This window comes from Bison bison, unplaced genomic scaffold, assembly GCF_000754665.1.
Source record: "Bison bison bison isolate TAMUID 2011002044 unplaced genomic scaffold, Bison_UMD1.0 scf7180017864322, whole genome shotgun sequence".
NCBI classification, from domain to species: domain Eukaryota; kingdom Metazoa; phylum Chordata; class Mammalia; order Artiodactyla; family Bovidae; genus Bison; species Bison bison.
Genome location: NW_011494894.1, coordinates 7,357,889 through 7,368,974, shown reverse-complemented (window position 1 = coordinate 7,368,974; position 11,086 = coordinate 7,357,889). Strand labels below are relative to the sequence as shown.

General features: G+C 49.6%; 1 protein-coding gene across 2 annotated transcripts in view; it reads right to left on the bottom strand.

Moving 5' to 3' along the window:
* Window positions 1-10,290, bottom strand: part of NCF2 (neutrophil cytosolic factor 2) — a 33,737-nt gene extending 23,447 nt beyond the window's left edge. For both annotated transcript variants that reach the window (XM_010853098.1, XM_010853099.1), the window contains exons 1-2: window positions 9,841-10,290; window positions 7,214-7,296 (exon numbers count right to left, since the gene is read on the bottom strand). In XM_010853098.1, coding sequence (XP_010851400.1) covers window positions 7,214-7,296; window positions 9,841-10,014 — 257 coding nt within the window. In that variant the 5' untranslated portion in view covers window positions 10,015-10,290. The remainder of the gene's footprint in view (window positions 1-7,213; window positions 7,297-9,840) is intronic.
* Window positions 10,291-11,086: the final 796 nt, after the last annotated feature.

Genomic DNA, 11,086 nt, shown 5'->3' with positions numbered 1-11,086 from the left:
TGGTAGCAGAGAATGGGGCTGACCACACCAACAGTGCCCATCAGGGTGTGGGCAGGACCTAAGGCCAGGCCTGCTTGGCCTGCCTCTGATCAACACAGAGGCCCTGGTGGGAGGGAGCCATTGCTGGGCAGCAGGGGATAGAAGCAGCAAAAATCAAGCTAGCCCCAGCCCCAGCCCAGCCCCCGGTTTGGCGGGAACAAATTTGCCTGTCTGTGTGGCTCCCACCGGGCAACTAAACCAAACGTCCCTCAGCCACCATCTGACCCAGAGTTGCCACTTGTGGCTTCTCTTGGAGACAAGCCTGGAATGTGAACACAGGCTGGTGGGGACCCTCGAGAGGCAGTGTGGGTAACGAAGGTGCCCGAGGACAGCGGCCAAGGGACTGGGACCAGGTCCACCAGCCCTGCCACTAACTGGGAGACCCTGGCAGACTGCCTCCCTGGCCTCACTCCACATGGATATTATAAGGAGTGCATTGTGCGCAAGGGATATATTATATTCAGGGAGCATAGCACATCAGGCGCTTCCGAGTATGTGGTCCTGGATCTAATTTCTGAAGTCAAACCCACGTGGACTGGAGTCCTGCTTCTGCCCCTTACTGCTGCTGCTGCTGCTAAGTTGCTTCAGTCGCGTCCGACTCTGTGCGACCCCAGAGACGGCAGCCCACCAGGCTCCCCTGTCCCTGGGATTCTCCAGGCAAGAACACTGGAGTGGGTTGCCATTTCCTTCTCCAATGCAGGAAAGTGAAAGTGAAGTCGCTCAGTCATGTCCGACCCTTAGCGACCCCATGGACTGCAACCCACCAGGCTCCTCCGTCCATGGGATTTTCCGGGCAACAGTACTGGAGTGGGGTGCCATTGCCTTCTCCGAGAGAGAGAGAGATATATTTCCAGCTCTAAAACCGGCAACTAAATTCACACACCAATCTTCTATTACATGCTTGCGTGTACGCACGCTAAGGCACTTCAGTCGTGTCCTACTCTGTGCGACCCCTCAGACTATAGCCCGCCAGGCTCCTCTGTCCATGGGGATTCTCCAGGTAAGTGTACTGCAGTGGATGGCTGTGCCTTCCTCCAGGGAGTCTTCCCGACCCAGGCATGGAACCCGCGTCTCTTATGTCTCCTGAACTGGCGGCGGATTCTTTACCACTGGTGTCACCTGGGAAGCCCTTACCGCATGCCTACTTAATACCATATGCTGTATTAACTGTTCTCAGGAGATAACAATACACAGTTGTTGGGACTTCCCTGGTGGTCCAGGGGCCAAGACTCCACACTCTCAATGCAGGGGGCTGGAGTTTGATCCCTGGTCAGGGAACTAGATCCCGCTTGCCACAACTAAAGATCCCAGATGACATAATGAAGATCAAAGATCCCACGTCCTGCAATCAGGACCCGGTGCAGACAAATACATAAATGAAACATTTTTTTTAAAATACATGGCTGTAGAAGCCAGAACGCTCATGTCAGGGAAACTGGAAGCTGACCAGGAGGGCGGCCTGGCTGAGAGATCCCAGGGTGGCCGGGGAAAGCTGGACATTCTGTCATCATTTGGTTGGTAGTGACTCCTACAGCCACAGGGGCTGCAGGAGTGACAGGAGCAGACAGCCTGGGTTGGAAACAGAAGGATGGCTTCCTCTAACATATCTTTGTTAATAAGTGAAGTTGCTCAGTCCTGTCCAACGCTTTGTGACCCCATGGACTGTAGCCTGCCAGGCTCCTCGGTCCATGGGATTTTTCAGGCAAGAATACTGGAGTGGGTAGCCATTTCCTTCTCCACGGGATCTTCCCGACTCAGGGATCGAACCCAGGTCTCCCACATTAAAGGCAGATTCTTTACTGTCTGGGCCACCAAACTTTTCACAAGCATTCCGGCCATTCCTTAAGCATCTCAAGTCATTTACACACCCTTTTAGGCATTTCCTTGAAGGGGGAGAGGAGAAGCGTTCTTGTGCCTTCTAAGCTGGAACATAGCCGGTGACTGGCTCTGATTCACTGAGCCAAAAAGGCGGGCGGCGGGCAGAAACGCAGGTGTCCTGTTTCCTGGGCAGATGGGATTTCCATCGTGTTCCACTGCCTGTTTGTGAGTGCACTGAAGGTCCTCGGAGGGCCCGTGGGGCTCTGTCTGCAGTCACCTGCCGGTGTGCCTGCCTCCCTCAGCAGATGAGTTTCAGCTGTGAAGGAGCACCACCTGGGTCTACCTAGGATTGAGTGAGCCCAACTCCTCCTAATTCTGCCCAGCAAGATGGCTAAAGATCCGGGCCCAGTAGGACGGAGAAAGAAAGGACTGATGTTATTCAAAAGGCTTGCTTCGTGTTTAAAACACCCCTGCTAGGTGTCTGTTTTGAAACGTCTTTGACAGCATCGCCCTGAAGGCCTCTCCTCAGCTGCCTTGTTTACCCAGAGCAGCTCCCCTGGAGCGTGTGCTCTGATGCACAGCTCTGCTTCCCGCTGCCCAGGGTCTGAAAAAGCTCAGTATGAGAAATCCAAAATAGCCTTCAGTCCTCTGCGCTGGGAGGCAGGCAGCACAGCCCCTGCCTCTTTCCAGCCCTCCAGCAGGAGGTTTCCTCCATGCCATTTGGAGCCCGCAGCATCCCCCGAGAGGCCAAGGAGCTGGCATCTTCCCCTGGTTCTGCTGGGCAGGACCTGAGCAGACACCTGAAGGGCACTCCACCTGGTGTCTTCTCAGCTCACCAGCGCAGCTGCTGACTGGCTAATGCTTCTCCCCAGCTCTGAGCCGGAGAGGGTTTATTACCCTCATTTCTGTAACACTCCCTAGAAAGGTTTTTTTCCTTAGTAACCACTGAAATTCCCAATTACTCCTGCACTGCCAGTGCCAGCCAGACAAATATACAGGCAAGTATCTATCATCGGAGAGACAGCTGTAATCAAAGGAGGCACAAAAGAGAGTGGTCACCTGGGTGAGTGTGCCTGGGGCAGACATTGGAGGGTGTGAGTGGGTGGACTAGAATCCTGCAGTCCCCACTCGGGTAATGGAGAGAGACTGAGCCAGCTGAAAGGGGTTGAAGCGTCACATGCCTCCATGCCGGGGCCTGGGGACATGCCCTTGCCCATTCAGAAGTCAGGGAAAAGACTGCTGCGTTGCCTCTTTGAGCAGCTCCATCGAAAGGGCCTGGCCATATTTTCAGGGCCCTAAAATGTACAAGGGGCTGCCCAGATGACTCAGATGGTAAAGAAATCTGCCTGCAATGCAGGAGCCACCGGTTCAATCCCTGGGTCGGGAAGATCCCCTGGAGTAGGAAATGGCAATCCACATCCAATCCAATCCCACGTAGAGAGGAGTTTACAGTGGGCAACAGTCCATAGGGTCACAAAGGATCTGACATGACTGAGCGTGTACACATGCAAGATTTATAAGGTTGGGATCTGAAAGGTACCTTGAAATCCCATCTCCTTTTGAATGACAAGGTAGGGGTTAGAGAGATGAGACATCCCTCAGACCTGACTTGCCTGGGCAGAACAACTCTAACTTTACTCTGCTGGAAATTTATAATGACAGATGAACAACCCAACATCTGAAAGTGGGAAAAACTGAGAGAAGAAACACCCATAACATTAGCACCTTAAAACAAACCCTGTAGTGATCTGAGGGTCATCCTAACCCATGACTGAGAAGCGATAGTTCCAGGTCCGCATAGGCACTTATCTAAAAACCTCTCCCATAGCACCTGTCCCATTGTGCCCTGCGTAATAGATCTAGTGTTTGTGACCTGCTTCCCCTTTTCAATACATAAGTTCCTTGAAAGTGTGAAGTGATAGTTGCTCAGTCGTGTCCAATTCTTTGCAACCCCATGGACTGTAGCCTGCCAGGCTCCTCAGTCCACAAAATTCTCCAGGCCAGAATACTGGAGTAGGTTGCCATGCCATCCTTCAGAGGATCTTCCTGACCCAGGGATCGAACCCAGGTCTCTTGCATCGCAGGCAGATTCTTTACCATCTGGGCCACCAGGGAAACCCTCTAAGTTCCTAGAAGCAGAGACTGTATTTCACCCCCTTGTTTATTTACTCCCATAAGCATTTATTAATACTGTACTTGATACTGAAATACAAGAGTGAATAAGGATTCTCCCCTCACGAGTAGTGGAGGAGACAAATATACAGGCAAGTATCTATCATCGGAGAGACAGCTGTAATCAAAGGAGGCACAAAAGAGAGTGGTCACCTGGGTGAGTGTGCCTGGGGCAGACATTGGAGGGTGTGAGTGGGTGGACAGCTGCTGAACCAGAGAGCAACAGGCAAGGGAAGCTCCTCTTTATCCTAGGATCCACTGGAGGTTCTTCAGCAGATGACATTTCTTTTTTTAAAAAGGTCATTCTAGGATATCATTGAAGCAGGCAAGAGTGGTGGCTAGGGAAGCCATGGTACAATAGTCCTGGTAAAAAAAAAATGAGGTCTAAACCAGCATGGTGCTGGAAGGGAGGGTGAGGGTTCTTGTATGATTTTCAGGGGACACTAAACCCCCTGAAATTGCACATAAAATTAGGTATGTGCTTGCATGTGTTTTTCTGGGAAAATTGCCCATATATTTTGCTATTTAACAACCAATGAAAAAAGTACAAAGCATCAAGAGCTGATGGAGAAGGCAATGGCACCCCACTCCAGTACTCTTGCCTGGAAAATCCCATGGATGGAGGAGCCTGGTGGGCTGCAGTCCATGGGGTCGCTAAGAGTCGGACACGACTGAGCGACTTCACTTTCACTTTTCACTTTCCTGCATTGGAGAAGGAAATGGCAACCCACTCCAGTGTTCTTGCCTGGAGAATCCCAGGGACGGGGGAGCCTGGTGGGCTGCGGTCTATGGGGTCACACAGAGTCAGACATGACTGAAGTGACTTAGCAGCAGCAGCAGCAGCATCAAGAGCTGAACCTTGGACTTTCCTGGTGGTCTAGTGGTTGATTATCCACTGGCCAATGCAGGGGACACAGGTTTGATCCCAGGTCCAGGAAGATTCCACATGCTGAGGGGCAACGAAGCCCACGCGTCACAACTGCTGAGCCTGTGCTCTCGCGCTCAGAAGCCACAACTACTGAAGCCCGCCTGCCCTAGAGCCTGTGCTCCACAAGAGAAGCCACCGCAATGAGAAGCCCACACACCGCAATGAAGAGTAGCCCCTGCTAGCTGCAATCAGAGAAAGTCTGCATGCAGCAACAAAGACCCAGCACAGCCAAAAAGAAATTAAAATAAAATAATTAAAAAAAAATTTTAAACAGAGCTGAGTCTTGTGGAGGGGAGGACACCAAAGCCTATGGATTGAGCAAAAGAAAAAAAAAGGCAGCTCAGGACCCAGACTCGTGTCTCATTTATGTTATTTCCTTAATAAGTAGTTGTTGAATTAAAGGTAAAATTTGATAGATTTCTCTCTTAGATTTAACGATTACCAGTCACAGACTAATTGAATCCTGAGTCTGATTTCTGGATCTTATTAAGATCTTTTTGACTCACTCAAAACACGAGGCTTTCAGGTTCTGGGATTTCTGGGCATTTCATGGAGAAATGTCTTCTGGGAGCCTCCCTTCTTTGCCATCTGTCTCCTCATTTGAGGCTGTTAGAGCTGATTCAAGGATGGCCTGAGAGTTTGTCCTTCTAGAGATCTGCAAGAGGTTTTGTGCTCAAACCTGCTCACAGGTCCCATACATCCTGAGGCTGGTGGGGATGAGGGGAGGGGGACCGAGAAGGAGAAGAGGGTTAAGAAGGAAGATGGGGTATGATGCCATTGAAAGTAAAGGCCTGTGTATCTTTTCTCTATTCAAGGCTTTCCCTTCCCAGACAGCCTCTGTGTCTGTGATTCTTCTTTTGGGAGACTTCACTCCTGCTCTTAACTCATTCAGGTAAATGACCGCATCTACATCCCAGAAGTCCTCTGAGCGGTTGGTAGTTGCCCATGGCAACGGCTCTGCACAGTGGCCTGGCAGGCTTGGTTTCTGACTAAACTGGAGGATCAAAGCCTTTCAGGGTTCCAGAGGATCCAATCCCAGCCTACCCCTTCCCCAGTGCCTGGACATTCTCTGTAGCCTCCCCTCCATCCCACCAACGCCCTGCCTCATCTGTTGTGCACACACACACACCATGCCCCTGCTAACATGTTACTGTTTGAACTGTTCTTCCTTAGCCTGAGCTGAATTGTCTTCTCTGGAACTCAGGGAACTATTTCTACAAAAGATCAGTTAGTCATCCCCTACATTTTAAACAAATGCTTAGAATATATTTTGTTATTTGTATGTTTTTAGGGCATTTGGGGGAGGGCTGTGGGACTCGAGATTAACTTTCATTTTCTATTTGTCTTTTTACTAATTATTTCCTGTTGACTATAAACAAACCAAAAATACAGAAAAGCTGACAGAAGAAGATGGAAATCTCTCTAATTTCAGCAGCTGGGGAGGACTGCTGAAAACATTTTGGTCGATGGCCTTTCAGACTATTCTGTGAAACGGTAATGGGATTGTACGATACTATTCTGAAATCTGCTTTTAATTTAGTATATATTGTGAACTTCTTTCTACAGTAAGACAAACACTACTCATCTGTATTAATATATTCTGGTACATACAATATTGTTTATGTTCTCATTTTAGTGACTGAATTATACCTCATTGAATGCATTAAACTGGGTTTTGGAAAATACATTCTGCAGGAATGTATTTTTTTGTTAAACCAGATCTAAGTCAATCACCTATGAAGATTTTATTTATTTATTTATTGGCCACGCCCATGTGGTCTGTGGAATCGTAGTTGTCTGACCTGGGATTGAACCCAGGCCCTCAGCAGGGAGAGTGCGGAGTCCTAACGAGTGGCCCACCAAGGAAGAGACGTTGTGATGTGGTTTCCTGATCTTTGTCATTGTGTGAGAGCTCAATACCTCACAGCAGTAGACAATCAGGGGTGCTCCCTTGATGGCTGCAGTATTTACAACCTGAACTGCCCAGGAGACCCTTCAGGAAACGGTGCCATCCCCAGCCTGTGATGGTTACGCAGCCTTATGGTGAGCTGTAGCTGGGCGGCAGGCCTGCCTTCCCTCCCCAGACAGGGATTCTGCCTCGTGGTGACTGATTGCGTTACTGCCCAGAGAAAGCCCCGTCATGCTTCCCCACAGAGGCTGAGGAGACACGTCTCAAGCACCAAGTCTGGCAGCACCAAGACCCGCTCTGGGTTTCTCTGCACGCTCCCCCAGCTTGTGCAACGCTGGACCACTTACTTCTCCATCTGGTAATAGAGCATCCCTCGTTGGAAGTAGGACACTGCCAAGTGCTTGTCTCGGTTAATGCTTTTGGTGAAGGCCTGCGGAGGGAACAGTCAGGCGGTAAGTAGGTGTGAGATGAGCCAGTGGGTGCGGCAAGCAGGAAGGGTCTGGAAAACCGTTGATGTCTTGGAGATGACAAGCGGCTTAGGGGTCAGAGTACTTGGTGTTGTCACTTCCTAGCGGCATGGCATGAGACAGGTTGCCCAATCTCCTTGAACTTTAGTTTTCTCCTCTGTAAAATGCGGATATGCATATCTCCCTTTCATGATTACTATCAGGATTAATAAAAGTCATCAAGTTTGAATATAACCTAATTAAAATGTTATCTACAGGATACATTTATCTTATAAATTTATTATAAGGATATTACATAATTAAGATCATTATCGATCTGTGTGTTCCTATTGCCATTTTGTTCACTGTTTTGAAATCTCATACAATTAAAATAATAACAATAATAATGCATTTAAAATGCCAGGAGCAAGGACTCAAGCATAAAACCAAAGAAAGGCAGCGAGAATGAGATGCCAGAGCGGAAGAAAGCAAAGGGAAGCCTAGAGCAGGGGGAGGAGGGAGGGACAGGGGAGAGGGCCAGTTGGGAGACCCGAGAGGAGAGGTGAGGCTGGAGTCAACATCCCCTGCTGGCAGAGCTGCACCCGGCCCTCTGCCCGGACTGACAACCTCTCCTCTGACAGTGTGCACTTTGTTTCCAATAGCCCCTGGGATCTGCGGTTCTGTTTGCTCAGTCCCTGGGCAGCCCCCCACCCCCAGAGGAGGTGGGGCCACTGTCTTCCCTCCAGTGAGACGTAGAGGGTCCTCCCGCGCTCCCATCTGCCCACTCTGCAGCCTGAGGCTGTGCGGGTATTCCACAAAGCTTCTCTCTCTCCCTCTTTCCCAGGGCAAGGATGGCTGTGGGGGTCCCCTTCAAGGTGCTGGGGAGTCAGTCATCTAGCCACACCACCTTGCAAAGACTTGCAGTGAAAGGTAAAAATAAGGACTAACATTTACACAGTGGTGTGAAGTTACACAGGACTTGAATAATCTATGCCTCCTATATAGGGAAAGAACCTAAAAAAGAATGGGTATATATACATGCATATACACATATATGCATGATTTACATCATTGTATACCTGAAACTAACACAACATTGTAAATCAACTATATTCCAACAAAAACTAACTTAAAAAAATAGTTCATGCCTCACTTATCTTCAAGATCCTTAGCCTCTCCAGAAGCTGAAAGCCCGACGTCTATGACTTCCCAACACCAAAAAGCCCGGAGACAGGCGGAGCTGGGGTTTGACCCAAAAGTTATACCCTTTCCAGCTTACCACGACCAATACAAAAAAGTGATTGGTGGGAATGCTTAACCCCACAGTAGGGAATATGAGAGAGAGAGAAAAACAGTGGAGAAATATGACATTCCACACATGTCCTAAAATCACTACAGATGGTGACTGCAGCCATGAAATTAAAAGATGCTTGCTCCTTGGAAGAAAAGCTATGACCAACCTAGACATCATATTAAAAAGCAGAGACACTACTTTGCCGACAAAGGTCCATATAGTCAAAGCTGTGGTTTTTCCAGTAGTCATGTATGGATGTGAGAGTTGGACCATAAAGAAGGCTAAGCGCTGAAGAATCCATGCTTCCGAACTGTGGTGCTAGAAAAGTCTCTTAAGAGTCCCTTGGATGGCAAGGATATCAAACCAGTCAATCCTAAAGGAAATCAACCCTGAAGATTCATTGGAAGGACTGATGCTGAAGCTGCAGTTCCAATACTTGGACCACCTGATTCGAAGAGCTGGTTCATTGGAAAAGACCTTGATGCTGGGAAAGACAGAAGACAGGAGAAGGGGATGACAGAGATGAGATGGTTGGATGGCATCACCGACTCAATGGACATGAGTTTGAGCAAGCTCCTGGAGATGACGAAGGATGGGGAAGCTGGGTGTGCTGTAGTCCATGGGGTCTCAAAGAGACTGAACACCACCAGTCCTCAGTAGACATCATTAATCAATCACCATCTGCATTCCTTCCACCAGCCTCAGACTCCTTTGTAGAGTGCTCCACATAATGGATCAGAATTGTCACTTGAGGGGGAACCTATTTTTCTTAAGTGCCTTCTCTTCATCTCTTGGGCAAGCAAAGCTCACTCACAGGAAGGTCTTAAAAAGCCAAAAGAGGTTCTTGGAAATCAGACGTTAAGCAGTTTAGACAGAGATTCTGTGGCTCGCAGTCAATAAAGGAAACAGAACTAGGAGAGGCTTTCAAAAAGGTGTTAAGGAAAGTTTCCAGAATGATTTGAATGTAATCAATGGAGAATAAAGGAGAACAAAACCCACAATGAACAGTTTCCACCGGGGCTGCCTTTTCGAACCACCTGGGGAGCTTTTCAAAGCGGTGGCCGCCCAGGCTGCTCTGCAGGCCAATTGAATCAGAATTTCTGGGGGTGGGTTGGGCCGGGGCAGCCTTTGTTCTTCTGAAGCTCCTGAGAGGGTTCTAAAGTGCAGCCCGGGCTGAGAACCAGTTAAGACAAAGGCCCCCAGGGGAGGCGGGGGCCGAGACACCTCCACTCACCTTCTCCGCCTCCGGCAGGTTCCCCAGAATCATGTATATGCAGCCCACATTGAAGCAGATCCTGGAGTGGGGGTCCTGTACCCCAGTGAAGGCGTCCAGGGCTCCCTTCCAGTCCTTCTTGTCAGCTGCCAGCACTCCTTCATTCCAGAGGCTGATGGCCTCGGCCAGGGACATGGTCAGGTGCAAACCGGGAGGGCTGCCTGGAGACCGGGGGAGAGGGCAAGCCCGTGTCTCCCCAGCCGGGCCACCCCAAACCCGCCTTCACTTTCCTGGCCTGGAGCTCAGACTTGGGGCTCAGGCTCCTCAAGACAACTTCTCAGTGTTGCAAAGGCGGCAGGAAGTGTCCCCACCTTTTGGCAACGGACGCACAGAGCAGTCAGTTCTGTGAGAGAAAAGGAAAGAGAAGGAGAAAGAGGGCAAGCGGGGCGGAGTGTGGGGGAGAGAGGAAGTACATCAGATACTGCCCCTGAGGCCGCAGTTCCCCAAAATGCTTCTGCTCTGTCCCCCAGCTCCTCCCCTCCATCTCCCACCCGCCTCTGCGGGGCGGCAGCTTTTGGCCAGGGCTCTGATCCCAGGTTCAAGGCGACTTCTGGCTCCCTGTCCAGCGAGGGTGTTGGGTGACAGAAGAGTTCTATTCAGTCTAGAATGAATTCTTTGCTCACTTCCTCACACCCTTGTTGGAGTAGGAAATGGCAACCCAGTCCGGTCTTCTTGCCTGAAGAATTCCATGGACAGAGGTGCCTGGCGGGCTGCAGTCCATGGGGTGGCGAGGGGTTGGACATGCCTGAGCGACCAACACTTTCACACCCTCACAGACTGTCTTGATGTATTTGGTTTTTTATCTCGGGCTAAAATTGGCAATCAGATTCCCGAGTAGGATGGTCTTGGGTGTCCGTCTGAGTCTGAGGTACTTTTGTGAACACTTAGGAAGCTCAGTGGGGACCAATCTCCTACAAATGGCAAAACTAGGAGCCAAATATGACAGCGAATGACTTCTCTTATCCTGTGAAAAACTGAAGAGACAAGGGTTCTCACTGATGACTGATCTGTTTACTAGTCTCCTAAAACACAGATGTACATCTCCTTCCCTGCTGCCCTGAGAAAGTAGAAAAATCAGTAAGATAATTGGGAGGAGAGGGTATAATGAATTTGATTTACTAAAATCCTGGCTTCTTGTTAATCACACTCCAGAGTAAAGGTAAAATGCAATTCTGAGGGTCAAATGCTTAGATGGCAACACTCGCTC